The following is a 22,343-nucleotide window of genomic DNA, read 5'->3' on the forward strand; positions in this document are numbered from 1 at the left end:
GGCAGCAGAAGAAAAAAATTCTACTGTGACCACAAGTCAAACAATTGGTACTTATTCTAAGGACATGTAAAGCTTGCAGGTAGCATATGATCAAACTTCTAAGGACAACAAAACCTCCACCAGCTGACCATATCTTAAGAACTTTTCAGGCATCCAGAAAGTACATAAATTCCACTTTTCTGTGTGACAATCCTTCAACATGAGCTATATGTGCTTACACTTCCTATATACTTCACCTGTTCCTCACAGTCTTCCCACTTTGTCTAGACAAACTTGCCCAAGCCAACCAGCATTTGCAACAAGGAAGTGGAGAAGTGGAGAAGCACTGAGAGAAAAAACTAGAAAGCCTGTAAGTGTGTATGTGTTTACACCTATGCTGACATCCTGCATTTCTTATCCCATAAAACTTATTTTTATTAGGAATACAGGCTCTGCACAACAAAACAAAACCTCAGGCAAAACTATATAGGAAAGGATGGAAATAAAGCAAAGAAGATATCAACCTTTGGAAAATCACTGAATTCCAGGGTTCACAGGGCCCAGTGACAGCAACCAAACCCAGGCTGGCACTGATTGTCACAAAGCTCATCTGTCGGATGGAGGAATGCCTGTCACCACTGAGTTTAAGGTTTTTTTCTTCTACAAAGAACACCACACCAAGACAGTCATCTCATGTGCTCTGGCAATGAAAGGTAACTAACGGCAAGTGAATTACTGTTAAACTTGCAAGGCAAAGTACCATGCCCAGTAAACTGTTACTTACAACTGCTTCTAAGGGAAAATCGCATCCAAGCTTTGCACTGAAAAAAGGCAAAAGTAAATCTCAATCACAGAGAGCCAGAGCAATCCAGGAGATTTTACAGGCAAGTTCAAGTGCAGAACTCTTACTGGAAGCTGTCATGAATAAAAACTAACCAAAGGTTAAACATGAAGTGGTGTAGTGATGCTAGGTCAGAAAATAAATAAAATAAAATTAAAAAAAAAAAAAAAAAAAAGGAAAACTCCCAACAAATGAACAGAACAACCAAAAAAAAAAAAAAAAAAAGAATTGGACAGCTCTTTTTTTTTTTTTTTAAAAAGTAGTTAAATGTTTCAAGAGGGTGGCCAGAGGACACATGCCAGGACAGAAATAGAACTGTAGTCATCCACCCAGACTCACAGCTCCCTCATTACCAATACCTCAATACAACCTCAGAGCTGGCAGTCACAGAGCCTTGGTAGAGCACATATTAATAAACTTCACAAAGGTGATCAACATTTCCAGCTTGCAAAGTACTCTTTTAATGGTGTCCATTCATCCCTACAAAACCTCCCACCCCAAATCTTAAGTGTGTCCTTAGGCACAGCTTTTGAGAAGGAGAATTCACGGAAGCCTTGCACTCCATTCTCTGTCAGACTGCAATCCTATCACAGGTTCATCCAAAACCCCCCATTACTGAACTCCAGTGGCTTGCTCTCTAGGCAGAACTCTCCTAATCTGCTGCAGCTGAACTTCCTCAGCCTATCAAGTAGGAAATCCTTTTATTGCTCTGGCCTATAAGCTTCTTATCTCCTAATTCTGTGAGGCTGAGAAATAGCTGTTCTGCTCATTAATCCTACAATGACTGTCAGAAGGAGATATATACCTTCTCACTCTACTCAAACACAAGTAACTAGGTTTCATCAAGTTCTTTACTATGTACTTAGCTGAGCCCCAGACCACAAGATTTTCTAGGAACTGGAGTAGCAGAACAGCAGCTCCTGCACTTTCATAAAATATTCAGGACAATTCTAAAGTTGGAGCGACCCTATTTCCTTCTCTGTACTGTAGACAACAGCAAACTCTTTAAGAAAAGGTTTTTTTGGTTTTTTTTTCTTCCAAGCAAGTGCAATTTTGGCTCAAAGTGCTGTATGGATGACTATAAAGACTTTCCTCTATAGTTTGTATATACACCATTGGTTTAAAAAGAGATCTTTCTCAATCATTTATTACAAACTCATGTCATCCACGACCTTCAAAGACAGCTCAAAGGGAAAAAAAAAAATCCAGCTGAGTCCTTGGATTAACTAATACCTTTAATTAGCACCCCCAAGAAATGCTGAAGGTTGCTGGTCTTCCCCCTACACAGAACACTCAGCCAAGGAGAAATTATTAAGCTAATTTTTCTATCAGGATTGATATCTTCTATTTCGCTGTATAAAGCAAAAACTGACTAGAAACAGTTGCTAAACACCGCTGCAAATATTACAGAGATCATATCACAAGATGAGAAAGTATCCTCACATGTATTATTTAATATTTTATATTTAGGTACCCAATGCACAAACATAGGCCTATCTGTGTAATTCAAAAAGCCTTCTATAAAGTTTTGTTGAGAAAAATGTTAAAGTGGCAAACAGCGTTAAGATCACAAATATCTCACGTCAGTTGTACCTTTTATTTTAACTATAAATGTCACACTTCATCATGCAGCTGTCAGCTTCCTTTAATGTACTAAATGCTATCATGTAAGCACAGAATCTGACATGATGTAACACAACAATTAAAATAAAAAGCAAGTCAGTTTTGACACAATGTCACTTTTCTGTTTGCTGCAAATTAAAGGAAAATTGAAACTACACAAGTAAGCTAGTCAAGAAAGAAGTCTGCAAAAACCTCAAACATCAGTTAACGTTTCCCTCTAATGTTATGTCCCATTTTTACATTCAACTTTACGAAGACATCCACAGCTTTAGCACAGCTAATTACAAATTGACACCAGAAGATGTAATGAAGAAAGCCTAAGACTTCTAGAATACCCTGATTGTAACATAGTTCTAGCTGTCAGTTTCGTAATAGCCAACATGCATGAAACTAGGCAATTATTTTTCAATTTCTATCCTACTCTTTTTCAATTTCTATCCACTCTGTGGTACTGCTGTGGCATGTTAAAATTGCTGATGCTTTTAAAACCAGATGCAACAGCACTTAAATTAAGCCCGAAGAAAATCCTAGTAACAATGAAGCAATTATGAACTCTAGGTAATTAATACTGAAATTGATTGTCTACTAAAAATTGGATTTTAATTTACTGTATTTGATGCACAACACTAAATAAAAGTGTCTGAAATGTTGAAAAATTAGTTTTGGAGAAAATGAAAAACCTGTACATCTGGAAAGGCATAATGTTAATAATTAGATTTCCTCCTTTTCAGTGTTTTTTGTTCATTTACAGCAACTTTAAACCTACATTTAATACATCTGCACCATAAAAAACTTTGGCCCAAGGGAAAGCTAGTGCTATCTGTCACAAATACAGAAATGTCACATGCCTAATATTTGCTGTGGCCATACCATGACACATTTAAATCCTTTGTGGCCCAGGGAAGAAACAATCACCACGGAGTCTGTTCATGGGCAGGGAAAAGAGTTTCAAGCAAAAAGAAGCTGGAAACCTCTCCTGCAAATGGAGGGGCTGATACAGACATTCCAAGAATATTCCTATAAAAACATTCACTTGAAACATTGAATTAACACTTTCCCCTTTGTGGAAATAAGAGGAAAGGGAAACATGGGGAATTCTATAAAGTTTTACCCCTGAATACCATGTCAGAATTCTTTTCTGCTGATCTATACCCTCCAAAGGATTTCCAGGCCAGTAACCTGCTAGAAAAACATTAAATTTAAGAACATTATAATTTTGACTGGAAAAGTTTTATATATGAGTGCTGCTGCATTTTCCAGTATGCTGTATTTGATTGAGTATGACAGCAAACTGCAGAAAAACTAAGAACAAAAAAACCCCTGAGGCAGATAAAAACAAATACAGTAAGATACACAATTAAAAATACATAAGTGAAGTAATACAAAAATAACCTCAAAGCTCCCTTACAGTTGTCTCCGAATAAAACAAATCCACGAGTAGAACTTGGACACGGACAGAGCTGGTAGGAATTTGATCTTTAAAGACTACTCTGAAAATTATCAGACCCAAACACTGAAAATTATAATAGTGGCAACACTTGCACATTTCTAATTGCTGTGTTATACCTCAGTGACATTTATGCTGAAGTAGATAACTTTTTAAAAACAAAACCTAAACGGTATTTCTTGAAAACTCTATTCAGCTACATGAAGACCCCAGTGAACACAACAAATACACACCTTAAAATGATCTGTTCTAGTTTTACATTGTTTTTCTAGCCCTTGAATGGTTTATTACTAGAGATATTTATGTACACACAGAGAAGAGGGAAGGTCAAGCCCCTGTGGGCATGGACATGGTGCAACTGTGGAAGTTTATGCAATTCATTGGTTATATTCATCCCCATAAATTCTCCTGTACCAGCCTGTTGAAGGGCTACATCCACAAGGATCTTTACATTACAGGAGTTAGTAGAAGATGATCTCACTCATTTGCATGCCTAGGACTTCAAAGGTGAAATGACAAAAGAATTAAAGTTTAGAAACAAAATATCCAAACCTTTTGTCTACTTTTGACTATTATTTTATTTAATAATACAAACAAAACAGTCTGAGAACTGAGACTTGAGTTCCATGTTGAAATGCGATAAAATTAAATACTCTTCATACCTGCACTTCTTAGGTTAGGGTCTAGGTCTGGCATTTCCTTACATGCTTCTGGACTGACACTGTAGATTGATGCTCCTGCTTCACTGACAATGCTGAAAAATAAAATGGCAAATTGTAAAACAGCACACAACTGAACAACACAAGTGAAAGACTTTGGAAGTGACTTAAGTGAATATTCAGATTTTATTTAAAGCCTCATGTTTTGAATAAACCAAATACTTACAAAAGTAAGACAGTACAAAGAAAAATATCTCCATTTAAGCCAAAACACCCCTCCCTGACCTGCAACATTCATTCTTTATCAATTCTGGCCTTATTATAAATACACACTGCACATGATATCAGTCCCTGTCTCAATGCTTACAAGAGGAGAGAAAATGAATACAAGAAACAAGTGTTACCAGAAGTAAATAGGCAAACCAGCTTCCATAAACAAAACAAAACGTACCTGACGATTTCATTAAAAACACCTACGTTCTAAAGTCTAACATTCAACTATTACATGAATCCAAGCCATGAGCGTGCACACACAAAAGCCAGCTGCCCTAAAGCACTCAAAAAGCCCCAACTTGACACAGACTGAGCCACAGAGCTGCAGCTCCCTTCTCAGCAGCATTCAATACCGTCTTCTCCCAGCTCTCACTGCCATCCTCAAAGAAAAACAGACTGCCTGTCTTCAGGAACTTAAACTACAGTTCATGTATCTACCATACACCTCAAACTCATTCAGTAATGATGATAAACTCAGCAATTCAAATCAAACACATAATTAAAAACCCCTCAAGTGCTCTAGCTCCACTCAAGAGAAAACTGCAATCAAGTATTCGCAGCGTAAGTTTATTTTCAGCTGTGAAATTCTGCCACCACTGAATCAACAGTATATTTCTTCAAATAACTTCAACAGAACTGGAATTTCAGGTTGATAATTATGGCATCATACAGCTACTGCACTGGAGGTTAATACTATCAGTTTCAGAACTATTTTTACTTTTACTATTCCACTTTCAGAATAACCTAATCTTTGCCATAAGGCGAGAAACCACAGTCCTTAAGAAACAGACCTTTCAGCAAAAAAACCATAACTTTGCTTTATACTGTTTTAAAATTGGACTATAAATTTTCCTTTTAAGAACATTTACTAGGTCAACCTTTTAAATAAAGAAACTGATACTTAGAAACTCCTCCCTTTAGAAAAAGCTGGAGAAAAGCTCAGAGGTAAAATATATTCCCATTCAATGCTCCAGTAAACAGTGTAAAATGCAAATACATAAGGTAAAGAATTTCTTTACAGATTCCCCTCTTCCCCAGTTAAAACTGGAATTTGGTGGAGTGCTCTACACACAAGTCCGATTTTATAGTTACCCAAAACTCTAAAGAACATTTCAATAGTACAGACAGACTGAATCTCTCAATAAATACAGAGAATAAAATCCTGCTCTCTTCAGAATTAGTGTAACTCCAGACACATTCAAACAACCAATTTAACAGAGCAAAAAAATCCTTGACCAGGTGAACTGGGCAAGAGAAAATGAAACTATTTACATGGTCTTTTAAAAAGATTCAGTATTATGAGCACTCCTTCACGATAAATGACATTCATAAAACATTCCCATCACAGCGCTCAGAAATAAGATCGTATCACAAAAACCTAATTGCTGAACATAAAGATGTTGACAGAAGACTCATAAAACTGATTTCTCTGAGTAATTTAAAGAACAATGCAGCAGAATGTATTTCTTAACCTGTTCACACTTTATAAAGGGAGCATCTAGCAAGTGCTCCCTTTCTGGATACCACTTCCAAAAAACCACACACGAGCACACACTTCTAACAGCCTTTCACTAATCACACTTCAGTCTTCGTATTGTAACAGATCCCAGAAGTTAGCCCTCATGCAATTTTTAAACGTAATACACTGATAATACAGTGTAATATAACTTTAGATTAAGAAAAAAAAAAAAAATCAGTGTTTTGAACACATTTTTACAGTGCTGTACTATAAACAGTACTACTGCACACAGCTTATTGCTTGATCCTCTCCCAGTATTTTCTGCAGTGAAAAAACTGATGTGACCTTGATAGGAAATTTAACACAACATTTTAATGTTTGTCATTAATACTACACTGATAATTTGCAGAAGCGTACGGATCACACTAACACTGCCATTCTATGGTAATATGTGACTTGTGCCAAATTTTAAGGTAGGCACAAGAACTCCTTGCTAAAATGAGTAGATAAAATTAAAACTCAGGATATGAGACAAAAGTTTGAAAAAAGCATATTTCCTTTCCTCAAGAGCAAAAGCATTTATACACTGAGGTGAGGAGAAGGGGGGAAGCCAAGTGAAAAATTATCTCAAGAAGGAGAACAAGATATAAAAAGCACTTTCAGAAGCAGCATACGCTGGATGCTTGAGATCCACTCTGAGATGGTTTAGTATATGCATGCAGTTATTCTGTGAAGTATTTGGTATAGCAGACGTGTAAAAGGGGAGGAAGAATTTCCACTCACGTAGAACCCCACACTGCTCTGCCCAAGACAGCAAAACCCAGACGTTAAATAAACCTTTTACCCAGATTAAACGCGTAAGGCCACACGCTCCAAAGCCACCATCCTCTGGTTCATTCAACCAAACTTTTACAGAACTATTAGTGGCTATCACATGGTTTGATACTGCTACAGTGAATGGTTACTGATGTGACAGTGGCACACAGAATGCTAAAACATTTAGCTTGGTCAAAATACTAAGATTACAAGCAAAATAGCTTTAGGGATTGTCTGTAGTTGTTCTGGATTTTACTTTTTGACTAGACAGGAGACAGTCACTTTGGTTCACTGACATTCTGTATGTTTTCCAAATTCTCATAATTCTCTTGAAAAGGAGAATGGCTTTATAGACAATTTAAGCTAATTTAATGTTGCTAAATGGTCTACATCATGCCTTTTAAATAATGTATATATATTTTATGTCAGGGCATGGTAAGACAAAACCAAACATCCTCAAATGAGTAGGCAATAGAAATTTACTCCAAACTACTGCAGTCCACACTGTTCTTCATCTCCCCTTCCCATTTCTGTAATGGATACTGTTCTTCATCTCCCCTTCCCATTTCTGTAATGGATACTGTTCTTCATCTCCCCTTCCCATTTCTATAATGGATACAGTTCTCAAGAAAGCCAAAAGTTTCTCAAGAAAGCCATAAGAGTCACCGAAATTGTATTAAAATCTTGTGTATCTTCAGAATTTGTTTCTATTTTGCCTTCTTAAGTCACATAATAGATGAAACCAAAAGAACTGGTTCCCCCTGTCCCTAACGAGACCCTTATTACTGAGCATTCCTTAAGAGGGAAGACTCTGACCAAATCTAAACAGCTAAACCAGCTTTATTGAAAAATTATTTTGCTTTTTTAAGTCAATACGTAATAGGTAAATAAGCACGTGGTTATGATATGATATGCTTCTAGTACATGAATAAACAAGTGTCATAAACTTCTCTTTGGATTAACAAAAAAGCAGGTAGAGGATCTGGGACTACACCTCCATACTGTGCTTCCCATATCAGCTATCCTACAGATAAGGGCTTCTTCCTCAGCATCTATATCCAACTTTTAAAAATTAAAGTGTCCAAATCACAAAGCCACTACACAATATTACAAGTGTATTCTTTTTAGTTGTACAAACTGGCTTGCTGCATATGAACTAAGTTTTCCTACACTGCACCCATCTCATTCACAGTTGTTAAGACGCATTTTAAGCAGCTAAAGCAACATTAAATATATTCCACCAGCACCACCTGGTGGGCCCTCAGCTTTATGCTAGAGACCATGGCAGCTATACTCTAAATACTTTAAGGAGCCTTTTAACATTTACTAAAGGAAGTTTTCTTACTCAGCTTAAATAAGCATTACCTACTTGGTCTGAAAAGATGATTTCTTTTGAAAACATTCAGATTTTCAATCTCCTAATTTTTACAGGAAAAAAGAGCCTTTCTTGTAAAAGGTTAAAAAAAAAAAATCTAAGATAACTTAAAATTTCCTCTTTTTAAAATTCAAACCTATTACATACCTACAAAAATGTACAAAGATGACATGTGACCAGCTAGTTAACAACAGTGGTTTAACTAAAATAAAATTTTTAAAGCTTCCAAGTTTCTCAGGTAGTAAGTTTTCACTGTAAACCTTTTCGAAGCTATGCGAAAAAAAATCTTATCAGGTTAGACCTTTGTGGGTTTGAAGATGAATGCACCTTCCTGACATTTTCACGAACTTTTACCAACATTTCAGACTCCTACATTACACTGAGGTAATTTTGCCACAATCAAATGCAACACTGGATTAATAACATTACAAAGAAACAAAAAGCAACTTTATCCAACTTTACATAACTTGCTGTTCCTACAGCCTCCAAATCCCTGATTTACAACTTCAATCCTTTAAAATGACGTTTTTAACAATACCAGTACAAAGAAGAGTCTGGTGTTTATTACTTGGAAGAAAATCATGGTCACTCTAGAAGCAAAGGGTATGTCAACCTCAAAATGGGCCAAGACTCTCATATTTGGCCATAAAATGATGATCTGCCAGAAGAACTTCCTTCACAATCATAATTTAATAATTGTGGCTAATTCCCCATACCCAACTTTTTACATATTAATTGATAAATATATTGTTCATAAACTTGTGGCTACAAAAGCTAGAGGCTCCCACAAAGTACGAGAGCAAAAAAAGAGTCAAATGTTTATTCAGTGTTATTTACTAAAATAATGGGCTTATGAATCACCCAGGACAGAAAAACAAAACAAAATAAAATGACAAAATATTCTCTAGAAAAGAACGCTGTGTTTACACACTCAATTGGAATGTATCAAGCTTTAATTATGTTGACAGATGTTATGATTAAAAACAAACTGCGAAGGGCCAGTGAAGACTTAATTAAGCACATGCTCAAAAGAAGATTGGGCTACTTCATGAATGAGAAATCCATCGGGCCTTACTGAAAACACAGAAGTCACAACTAGTTCCAGAAGAGCCTAACACCCAAAAGGGTGGAGAGTCACACTGTAGAAACAGGATGCCTGCATCTGTTGTTATATGCCTCCCTACACGCCCATTTTTGGTGACTAATGAAAACCACCGAGGAGAGGTTGAAAAAGCTCTTCACAGGAAACAGCAATAAGCTGCTCTTTTGCATTGTGACTTGTGTTGCTCTCTCTTCTCATGTCAAGCAGGACATTGCCCACGGCAGAAGGAACTTGAACGACGGCACCTTCAACTCCTCACCCTTAGCAAAGGCAGAGTTACCTGCCCCTCCTAGCAACTCATGTTTGGGCACATGAATACTCCAGCACCTCTGTGCTGTGCACAGCTCCTTCTGCTGTGGTGGGGACTGTGGCCAGCTGGAGCCTGCAGCACAGCATGGCTGTGATTAGTGCAGCCACACGTGCTTCACCACAGGAACAACAGGACACCAGCACTGACAGAGCCTGGCTCTGACACTGCTATGCCGTTGTTTTTTTTCATATGAGGAACATAAATCATGGAAGTGTAAGATTAAAAGGTTCTGGTATATACTGAATAACGTATTCAAAGAATAAAAAGACCAAAGAGATTTTCAAAAGCCTGCTCATTCTGATAGATAAGACTCATAATCTGGTGTTTCCCCACCGCCAATAAAGTAGTGGTATAGCAAAGGAAGATGTTAGGATCATGAAAAAGGATCATGCTAGAAAGCAATCACTATTCAATAGAATCAAGGCAAAAAAGCATACAATTCATCTGTGATTTTTAATCAATATAAAGAATTAGCTTTAAATGTGTCAACAATATGTAGAACCTGGGAGATATTTTCATTGCAAAATATATTTAATACTGAAATACATCGTTAGACAGGAAAGGAATTTTCATCAAATTTCCACTGCTTCACTCAAAACTTTTAGTCACTACACACCATAAAAGTTTTGCTTGTATGACAGTCCATCTTTCAAAATCAGTCAAATTAGACAAAAGCTGTTATAGTCATCTTTAGCAAAAGTATTACAAAAAAGCTCATAGAGACTCACAGTTGCAGCTATTCAGTTAGATGCAGGAGGGACACCATAAGCCTTAAAGTAGCTCCTGCTTCAGACCTCCCATGCACACAAGAAGTTAACCCCACAAAGAGTCTTCAGAGAGCACACCAAATGAAGAGGAGTGATACAGACCCCACATGGTTGCTCACCTGCATTCTCTAAGTTTCCATAGAAAATATTGGTGGAATTCTGCTTACAACTAGCATTTTGAAGTCAGAACAAAAAAAGTCAGTGTTTCTAGCCATGTATGAATGAGTTTGTTCTGTCTTTTACGAAATTTACTAGAAATTATGCCATGCAAAGAAAGGAATTTGCTCTTGACCAACCCAATCTACTTTGTAAAGTAAAAATTACTACATTATTTCATACCAGGGACTCTATTTTGTAGCAGATTATAACACAGAATATCATCATTTCTTTCAGTTACAAACCCTACTTTTGAAACAGCTTGCTGACCCCACAGCAGGGACAATAAATAAGCACCTTATTAAGCAACTGCTGAAATGACAGAAGTTCAAGGCAATCATCCTTTCATTAGGGATTATTTCTCCCCTGTTCAGCTACAAATGATATTTAGCACCATTTAAGCTGATGGCTTTCCTGGTAGACAGTATAGATCTTTAGAACCTACTCAAGAGAGAAGAATTAGTCCTGTTTCAATACATCTTTAGCAAGATGCTCTTAGCAAGTGTTGGTCTTGTTGCTTCAGATCATTAAAAATGACTTATCTTAAAATAACACTTAGTCTTACAATGACACTCTGTTTTCCACTTTTTCCAGTATGCTTATGCAAAACTAAACTTCCCTACAGAATCAAAGTACACTCTTTCAGATTATGAACAACCTGCAAAATTTAACGGTTTGAAATACTAAATTACAGTTTTTCAAGAGCAGATAAAATGCAAGAATGTCTGTTTACAAGAAATTTAAAGGAATATAAGAAATGAAAGACAGTTCAATTAAAAAGACCAGTATCCAAATCTCAAAAGAAATGTATGAGAAAGACTAAAAGATTAGTATGTTAAAAAATTTAGTTATTGAAATAGCTGTCTTCAAGTATTACCCACTCCTCTGAAGATTGGAAATACTGGAGCTAAAAAGCCCAGCCTTTTTGTCTTTTACTGCTTTGAAGCCTGTAAGAAGGCTGTGTGTTGATTTTTCATTCTAAGACCTCGTTGCCCGTAATCAAACATAATACAAGGATATTTCAAACTTAAGGACAAGTATACTCTGAGTCGGGCAACCTGACTGCCTATCTGCTAGCGTAAAACAGCTTTCAGGAACACAGGGGAAGCACTTGGGGCAGTGTACTTAAAAGCTTCTCCTTTTAGAAATGTTATTACTTCGGAAAATGCAGCCCAGTTCTGCTTTCAGGTTTGGATCAATGCAGAAAACATATCCCTCAAAAAATGTCCCTGATTACAGAATTAAAAGAGCTCAAAATTCTCTGATTTCAATTCTTCAGCTACCATCATTCCTCTGCAAACTGATGTGGCATTTCCTGCCAATAAAACAGCAAGACAATTGCTACTTGCAACAGTATGAAAGAGGTTTGAGAATCATTGCAAACATAACAATAAGTTACCATGCTTTAATTTCTTTTGTATTAGATAAAACTCTCTATGAACTCCCAAAGCAAGAGCTAGTTACCATACTAAACTAAAAAAACTAACTGTATAGCTCCAGTCTGGAAGCCTTTATTCAGCTGTGTATGAACCATGCCCTCAGCACATCCCTGCAAGGAGGAGAATGATCAGATATCTGTCTTCATCTTGTCTGAAAACGATGACATTTTTCAGTAAGAAAAGGGTCCAAATGGCAGGTGTCAAAGAGCTTTAGCTTCACACGTGGTGCTAGGAGGCAGAAAAAACAACAGTAGCGTGTGGCCATGTCAGGGCTGCACAGAAGCTGCCGTACAAGCGTATATCTGAAAAGAGCAAACCTCAGAGCCTGTTAAATCAATCTAGTGCCAGATGCTGTTATCAGAACAAAACTGGTGCTGTGGATTCATCCCCAGAAGAAATACACGTCCCATGTCTGCAGTGAAAAATGAAAGACCTAGGGTGGCATGTCTCAAGACTGAAGGTGACAGTCACCTGTGACTGCCCCCACCACTTTCATTGACAGTTTCAGAAAACAAGTGCTGTCACTGCTCATAAAGCAGCTGGAGTTGAAGCTCCTTTCTGTTCTTGCACAGAGCTTTAAAATCTGAGCTTCAGGTCCAAAATCTACTCCCAAGTTAACCATCCAACTAAAAAGCAGTCAAGTAATTTATTATTACTTTAAACACTGTAGTACAATAGGAACTTCAGAGAAAATTTAGCTACTGCTCATCTCCTTGCTGCAGCAATGCCAAGGAGAGAAATTGTGACAATATGGATAATGTTACAGAATCAATATTACCTTAATGCAAGAGGACAACTTTAGCTCGAAAGAAGCACATTTTATGTGATTACCATGCAACAACATTAAAGTAATTCTAAGCAGTATAAATGAAAAATGGTTGTATTCAAATATGTTCAAAAGTTACCTATCTATAATCAATTACCATTAGAAGAAAGGAAAGAGTCAAAAAGGCTTTAAGACTGACATAGGAAATGAAAGCCCTGGAGTCCACTTCTAAAATATAATAGCCATGGAAATGGGTATGCTTTTTATGAATACACTTTATTTCCAGACCAATCATGCCAGTGCTTATGCAGTTTTACACAATTAAATTATCTCAGTGAACTCAGGGAAGCAAACTACATACAGCACTGAAAAAATACAGCCAAACACTGACAGGATTTTACCTAACCTGTTTTTATCCAGGAGGGAAGCATAGGGAGACAAAGAAACACAACCAATTTGGCAGTCAGGCTTCAGAAAGAAGAGAAACACTAGGTGATGTTAAACACTCACAATTCATACCTTTATAGATAATCCTGAAATTAAATCACCTAGACGCACATTAAAAACATGGCACAGTCCAAAAAGATTATGATGCTCCCCAAAAAACCTTTAAAAACTGTTCCCTACTGAAGGGCTCAATAAGCAGCCTTTTTTAGACCCTATCCTTCACAGTTCTCAAGTGCTTGGTGAAGATGACAAGCTTGACTCAACACCATGAAACGCAGCAGACCAAAGGAATCTGCAAGTTCCAGAGCAGAAGGCTGTCACCAACACTGTCCTTCCAGCAGCTTCTCCTCAGCTCAGCCAAGCAGAAACCCCTGCAGTGACAGCACATGGCGAAAGGTGGTGTTTCAACCAGTCCATTTTCAGCCATGCAGGATCTTACAAGAAGTAAGATCTATCCTGGCTGTTTTTAGAAACAGCAGAGGCAAAGGCATGAACTACCCTGAAACCTGGTAGTTCATGTTCATGCATAGTAACGCAAGTTGAAGCCTTATCCAGTACCAAGGTTGTGGAAACAAACAAGACTTTTTTAAAAAAAAAAAGATTCTTGCATATAAAGAAATACCTAGACCTTTGCTAGTATCACCTGTATTTGGCATTGTCATTGACAATTTAAAAAATAGGGGGATAATTCATGTCTGACTAAAGCCAATTTAATTTTTAAACCAAAACATTTCCCTATTGCATGCACTGTCGTACCCACACCACCCTTCACACAGGACATTCAAGAAAACAAATGATCCATTAAGGAGAGTCCATCAGGTTCTTGAGTGAATACAGATCTCTCAATCAATTTATTTGTCAGTTAACTTTACAGAGCATTCAGAGTTAATCAAATAACATTGCATTAAGAAGCATCGCATGTGACCAGTCAGTTTGAAACTACCTAGAAAGGCTGCAAGAACATGCCATTCCAGTGCTATAATGGCTCTTGGGAATCATTTTTATCTGTTAGAACAAGTAACACAGATGCAGCAACTGCTGTGCCTAAAACGCAGTTAGTTAAACCAGACCAAAGGCTGGAGCTTAGAGTCACATTAACTCTCATGGAGACTTCGTCCCCAGAGTGGAGCATAACTGGACAAGACCACAACATATGGAGGAAAATGCCTCTTGGAGAACGGCACCTCCAGCAACTGTCATTTTCTTTAATGCTCACTCTGGGCAATTGGGAGGCAGCCTGGCCAGTGCTGCCTCCACAGCCCTGATTCATGCAAAATTCTGACCTGTAGCTTTGGCCAGAGACAGGCTTTATTCTGTTTCCCCTCTGTGCTTTCATACAGTACCACTGATCATAGTACTCAATCTCCCCTTACCAGCCCAACCCTCTCCTCAGCACAGGTCCAGGAGGGAAAGCTGGAGTCAGCTATACCCCCCTTCTACTAGGGTTGAGCAGTGCAATGCAGAAAGACTCTGCACACACTGAGGAAATCACAGATCCTCTGCTGCTACTCCTCTCTGCTCCCTCCCCATCCCTCTTAACAGTGAGGCTGTATCCAAAGACTTCATATTAAATATTTTTAACCTACAGACACTTCTTGGCACAGCTTACTGAACTCTGAAGTACCCAGGTTTTCCACATAGCAAAACTCAAACTAAATTAAGAATTCTGGAATCAGAATAAATGCTGGCAGGGAAAATTCTTTAAGGTATTAAATACTAAGAAAGAGTGTGACCACATCTTTCTAGCCATGTCGTTTCTTCTTAGTTTACTTTGATTTGGAATTCACCTAAAAAAATAAGCCGTCTGTTTTGGTTTACAGAAGATACATTCACCTACTGAGTTTATCCTCCAGCTCAACATACTCAAGACAAATGTTACATAAAGTAAAAGTGCTTCATGCAAACCCAATCAAAATTATATGCTTCTACCTTTTAAAAATCACTTCAGCAAATTTAATCATGACAGTGCGCTTATCGTTTTTAAAGTACTCATTTGCTGGGAGGTTTTTTGTTGAGTCTGTCAGGTTTTTTTAACACAGGACAATACAGTTACTTTGATATTTTCCTGTGATCTACTTTATTACCATTCCAAGCTGACACTTATCAAGAAGTGTTCCATTCTGTCAATCGAGGAAAATATTTTTCTTCATTGGAAAAAAGGCTGTAAAACCAAGGTACTAGTTAAGTGTTTCCAGAAAAATCTATTAGTCCCCTATGAAGGAACTGTAGCATTACAGTATAGAAAGGATTATGGTAACAGACAGGAAAATAAAATCAAACAAGAAAGTTAAGAAAAAGACTAGGTTACTCATTCTACAGAAAAAGGTAACATTTTTCACATTAAAAAAAACCAAAACAAAACAAAACAAAAAAAAACCCCAAAAATATCAGCTGAAGCTTACTTTACCTTAACAAGCACTTTTAATAGCTCAGTTACTTTTCTCAGACAGATTTAAAGGTACAAAGATATACTTAAATGTCTGTAGAGCAACATAAGTAGATTGAGTCCCTTGTTACTAAATTACCCATTTTTCTCTTTTTAGGCCTCTAGGGTTCATCCATAACTTTTCTGGTCTCCTCATTGTCATAGTTTTAAATATTACTATTTTATTTCTCTCATGTGCAGCCACTGGGCATCTACAGTAAAAGATCTGAATAACATATTTCCAAATGAAAGTGAGCTAAACATCAGGTATATTATATTTTATCCTTTAACCATTTACACCAGTGGACACCCTCTCATTCATTTTGTATTACAAACAGAAGTATGTATCAACCTCTGTGAAAAAAACCCCACAAATAAAAGTAATGACCAAATTCCCACAAACTCGAAATGGATTAATGAATTGCATGTTTTTACAGACAACAAACTCCTTTCATAGGATTGTAACCAAAAGGGGGAAAAAACCTGACAAAAATAAGTATCTGGAATTAGTGAAATAAAAGTTCAGTTAGGTAGTGCTATATTTGTTTTCCCCCTTCTCTTAAAAGGGAATCATTTGTTCCCTTAGGTTGTGACAGATCCACACAGGAGACCTTTCCATGAGTAATATCACTAGAACTGGCATAAACATATGCTGAAAGACCACTTCATTTAAAATACATTTTTCATTCAGCTACAAACACTTAAAAAAAAAATCTTCTGGATAGAAATTTCTCAGCTTCATTTCTAGCCAATTATTTTTAGACTTGAAAAGAAAATCCCAACCATAGCCTTTTTGTTTTATTAGTTATCCAAATATGTAAGCATGGGATAAGATGGCTTTCTAGTTTTTTTAAGAGAGCCTTACACCTACTAAATCACAAAAATGCAGCTTATTTTATGTCCTACTTTTTACACCACAACTTTCAAATGATTCTCCAGTCACAGGTATGCTATATAGAACTTAGATAATCAACTACAATTTTAGCAATAAAATTCCTTACAATAGTGTGAAGGTGCATTAATACACTTATACATCTAATTACTTGTGAGCCCAACAACATATATTTTGCAGAAAAACATCTTGGAACATGCAATTTTTTTTAACCATACTACCCCTCTTTTTCATCCCTACCCTACTTTATATCAGGAAAGTCTCGTAGAAATCTTTGAGAAGCTGTAGGTCAGTTACATGATTTTAAGCAATGGTGCTAACAAACTAAAATGTTTGGAAAGGATGAGGCAACTCATCCTTTTCAAATATAACTATGTTGTTTTCCCTAACAGATGCCACAGTTTGCACCAGGAAGTTCATGCTCAGTTTTTCTACCCTCAGTTTTTCTGCAATGAGCATCTATCCTACATCTACTTCTCTGGATTGGTCATTATTCTTATGCCTGGATCATTCAAGATAAGCCACCAATGAAAAGTGAGGGTCTTGGAATGATTCTTTCAGCTTTTGGAAACCATTGAATGCCTGGGAATGACAATGGTTGAAAGACACCAGTGGAGATTGATCGGTCCAACACTCTCACTCAAAGCAGGGAGAACCAAAGCTCAGGGCTGGGTCCAGCCAGGTTTCAAGTATTTCCAAGAACAGAGACTCTAAAACTTACCATATATTAACAGGAACACTTGGATCCTCTGTAGCTAAGACTTGATGTTTTGATAGTATTAAGCTGAGTTCAAAGTTTTTTTTAATGGCAGTTTAAAAATTTAGCACCATATATACACTTCAGAAAAGCACATACTTGCCCTGAAACAGTGGGGCATAAATAAACAGAGATTTTAAGAGCCAAAACTCTGTTTTCAAAAACTGTGCTCCACTGAGAACTCACTAAATAATCCCAGCTTCCTCAAATGCTGTGAGCAAAAAGAAAACATGAAATTGTTTGAAAATTAAATTAATGGAAATGTGTGCCCTGCTGATTCCAGCAGGAACAGAGCAGGCCCACTTAATTTCCAGTGTCTGATGTTAAACTGTTAAGACCACTCTTGCAGCTGATAATTAACAGCTATTAAAGAAAAATAACAACAAAACTAACAAAACAACAATTTGGAGATCAGGGCTATGGAAGAGACAGCACAATATTAAGCAATAATTGTCCGGATGAGAAGCAGAGGTTATCTGAGAGAGACTCCATGGCAGCACAGCAGTGCGGAGCCTGGAGGCGCTCTGGCTGATGCAGACAGCTCCTGCAGGGGGTTATGGAGAACATATGCCAGGGTGGGATATGCAGCACCCTTTAATACGGCAGAGCATCTCCTGCCCCCGGGCGCCTGCTCAGCTCTGCTGGCTACTGCAGGAGGTGGTAGAGCCAAGCCTTGTCCCCAGACTGCCCCTGGAAGACAGGCCAGCAGTGCCACTGCTGCCAGAGTCCCCTCAGCCCTGAGCCAGAGCAGCATGAGGCTCGTGTTCGCACACCATCACCATGTGCAACAACACAACCGCGATGTGCACGGGACCAGGCCGGGGCTTGGACTGGGCAGCTTGGGATGAGGCTTGTAGGAACCCAGAGTACAGAGAATATTTCTCTGCTTGTTTTTAAGGGCTCTTACCCCCCTGAACAACACTGGTTTAGCCTCCAACCTTGGAAAAAATTACCAACGATCAGACAGGAACTAGAAAATACAGTGGTGTGAATTAGGTGATAGACTACTATGTAAGATTGTCACAGGGTGAAAAATTTAGAGGTTTTGGGCTTCTCTTTGCAGTAAATAGATAAGAGTAAAAAACATCAAAATGGAGGATTGTTGTTGTTCTCTAAACCTTCTTCTCCTTCTTCTACTACTCCATATTCCACAGTAGAAGTAGTTTGGAATGATTGGATAGAGAATTCCGCAGTTCCTGCCCGTGTTACTGAATGATTGGTAGGAAAGTGAAAATAATGTACGTTTTTAGTAACTATTGGTTAAAATATCTTTAAAAGGCTGTGTAAATCTTGATAGAGAGCCTCCACTCCTGCTTTTCTATGCTCTATGCTGTACCTGGGTCACGCTAGTGGCTCTGTTCCTCTGATAAGACTTAATAAACAACTATCTGGCAGCATTGAAACGCCAGGAAAAGTCTTGGTTTATCTTTGAAACTCCTTGCAAAGACTTTCAGCAAATTCTCTCCCATCCGGAGGGACTTGATTTACAGCACGGTTCAGTGTCAAGGCTGACAGGATTTCCTAAACCCACTGCAGAGCTGGGGTAACAAGCTCCTCCTCCATCAGAAGAACAAGGCACAAACATTAAATATTCCCCTTTGCCCCCCCAAGAAAGGACAGGCTTCCAAGTCTAAGCATAAACAAAAGTTCAGCTAAATTCAGATCCAAATTATATTAAGGAACTATTGGTGTAGATTTTGATATTAAGGGTCAAATTGCTACTATCCTTTTTTTTCCTCCCTCCCTAATTTATAAATTTGCATTAAGGAGAATTTAATCCTAACATGCCATGTAATTATTTCTAAGCTATATATTTGGAAATTGTTTTATAAAATTAGCCACAGATAGGCATGTTCAAAATTCTGTCAAGACGCTGAAATATTTTCTTAAAAATATATAAATAATGCTTTAAGATTACTAATACCACAAACTGGCATGTGCTAGATTTGAGTTTAATCAAACCCTGAGAACCAGAACAAACACATTTCACAAGCTCCAAGTCTTGACTTCCTCTGAAGTTCATAAAAGCTCACAACATCATCATCACGTGCAAGATGTGATTTATGCAATTTAATTATATTAACTGTGGCATGGTAAAGAAGAAACCCTAAACTTGTATTCTGTCATTAAATCCAACAGAAACTAACCTACAAATACTTTACAAGTAAGGAATAGATGTGAACTCAAACCATAATTACTCCATTAAAATTCTGATGAGACCTGTTGTAATCACTAAGACTTCAACCTGTATTGAGCGCTAGAACTGGTATTTCAGATGACCCAAAGACAATTTACATAAAGAAAGCATCTCACTCAAAGTTCACTGTACTAATTATAACTTTTAATTTATCACAACCTAAGATGAACCACAGACTAGCTTGGTTTCTTAATGCTGATATTTACAGTCAAACCAAAAATAATCAATTTTGCATTTTATGCACTGCATACTAAATAAAATATATTGACACAAATCAACATTTCATCTGTATCTTTACTTTATAAAAACCTGGAAGAAATTTCCTACAGACCATAAAACTGAATAGAATCTGCTTTGAATTAGGTGCCACCACCCCTTTCTTCTCACATAGCACCAGAACAACCCCAGGCTCAAAATCTTGTCTCAATCAGAAAACATTATTCCCGTTAGTGTAAGAAGTCCAGTAACCTACAATCTACTGTAACTGCTTTACCAAAGAGAAGCCAGAAAGAGGAAAAATAATTTTCTCTAGACTGATCTCCTAATAATGAGCTCAGACTTTCCAGTGAGTGGTCTTCTCCAGAAAGGCCATGAGATCATCAACCAGCTCCCCCAAGGAGAAAGCTACAACCAAGGCAGCACCAAGTGCTTGTGGACACTCACATACAAAGCCAGGAAGATGATGGCAGAGCCAATTCCCCACAGGAGCAGGGGTTAACAAGAGGAACAGTCAATAGGAGACCCCTAAGCATTCCTTTAAAAGGAATTAAACATTCTTTAAAAGTCTTTGTACTGTTCTTGTTAACTAGAAAACCAGGATATATTAAAAAGATACTATATCATGGTATCGAAATTATTTCATTTTAAAACATTCAAATTGACAATGTCTCTTTCTATTTACTCTAACAGCAGAAGATTAGAGTTAACATTTCCTTTTGGAGAGAGATAATCACTGAGAAGTAATGCAGGAATATCCAGTTTGATTTACTTAAAAATGACAAACTTCTAGAAAATAACTTTAATTTTTAAAAAAGTAAGTTGGAGCTGTGATTTTATACTATGAGGAAAAATAGACCAGGAACAAGCAATAAATGCATCACTGATTTTACTGAAAGCCCACTTACAAAGTATATTTACAGTACAACATCATAATGCTGACAAGAGAATCACCCATGGAGGATGCACGTTTCCCTGAAACATTTGAATTTACATCAAATTCAAATGTCAAAATGTATTCTATCTAAATGTTAGTTCTAGTTCAACCCAATAAAAGAACTGAACAGGCAGTAGGCATGTTGCCTTGGCTGACAAAGAAGTTTTAGAAAATGTAAAAGTTAATTAGGTTTGAGAGAGAAGTTTTATGGGAAAAGCCAATTTATTATAAGCAATAACCAGAACTGCTTACAGACAGACATCTTCACCCCCACCTCCAGGCTTTTTATTGAGAAACATCCACAGACAACTGAGCTGTTTGAGTAGTATTTGTTACTACATAAAAAAAAATCTGATTCAATTAGAAACTCTGATATTACTTGCAATTGCAAACAGGATTAAAGCAAAAATGTTACTTCTACGTGAGCAACAAATTTACTTTCAGGAGCATTAGGTATTAGAAGGAAAGGAAAATATCCAAACATGCAGAACTGCTAGATGGATGCGATTACATTTACAACCGTACATGGAGTCACCCAAACAACACCAATCTGCCCTCAAAACTGAAAAGGAACAAGAAAGCCAACATCACTCTCTCCTCTCTGCCCTCTCCCCTGCACTTGCCCATTGTTGCTGCAGGAGGGGCTGGTACTGAAGAAGGTGCTTCACACAGCCTGTGCATTTCGATGTGTCCTTTCAGGAGCACTTTCTCGCCTCTGTATCACTCACCATGACAAACGGATCATTTCTCCCTCTCTCCACTTACTCATCATTGACAAAACTGCTGGGATTCAGTTATAGAAAGGAATTATCCTCAATAGGCACCTTCAGTTACAGCTGCATGACACTGCAGTCATCTAAGTCTAATCCCTTTTCAAGCTGAAATAACCTACTCAAAGTCCCTTTGAGACACACAGCATGTCTATATTCTCTGCCTCTCATACCCTGAAAAAAGCAGAAGTGTGCTGAAGTATCTCTTGTTGCTGTGGCTTCTTTCAATGTCATTCATGGAGCTCTTAAGACTGCCATGCACTTTGTTGATAAGAAAAGTTAAATGAGTGCAGGCAAGCATAACCCCCAGTTTTAGCATCACACAAAATTACTCCAAGGGAGGGTGCAACATGGGCAGCACTCACTCCTGCACTGCCAACAACGTCTAAGAGCAGATAGCCTGAAATCAGGAAGAGAAATTATAATTTCAGGTAACTGCAGAGGGAAAGAGTTCTTGCTTTACTGACAGACACATTGCATTCGCTTTTCAGGCTTGGAAGATTCTCGGGCTGTCAGACACCTAGAGGTCATAAACGTTTAATTTTCAAATCTCCCTAAAATCCAAGGCATTTTGTCTGTTTTGGGTTTGATTTAAAGTTTGTACCAATTGCTCTCCTGGCACTGGGGGACCTTGTTAGCAGCAGTACAGAGGGCAGTTTCCTGAGGTTTACTACTGAAAAAAGACCTGAA

The 22,343-nt window shown here is 37.6% G+C and overlaps 1 protein-coding gene across 1 annotated transcript in view; it reads right to left on the reverse strand.

The window, feature by feature from the left end:
* The window catches only part of SRBD1 (S1 RNA binding domain 1), a 125,710-nt gene that overhangs the window by 58,611 nt on the left and 44,756 nt on the right, over window positions 1-22,343 (reverse strand). Inside the window, exon 17 of the mRNA XM_082302351.1 lies at window positions 4,553-4,644. Within this exon, the coding sequence (XP_082158477.1) occupies window positions 4,553-4,644 (92 nt within the window). The remainder of the gene's footprint in view (window positions 1-4,552; window positions 4,645-22,343) is intronic.

The sequence above is a fragment of the Coloeus monedula genome (genome assembly GCF_965178545.1).
Source record: "Coloeus monedula genome assembly, chromosome: 2".
Taxonomy (NCBI): Eukaryota; Metazoa; Chordata; class Aves; order Passeriformes; family Corvidae; genus Coloeus; species Coloeus monedula.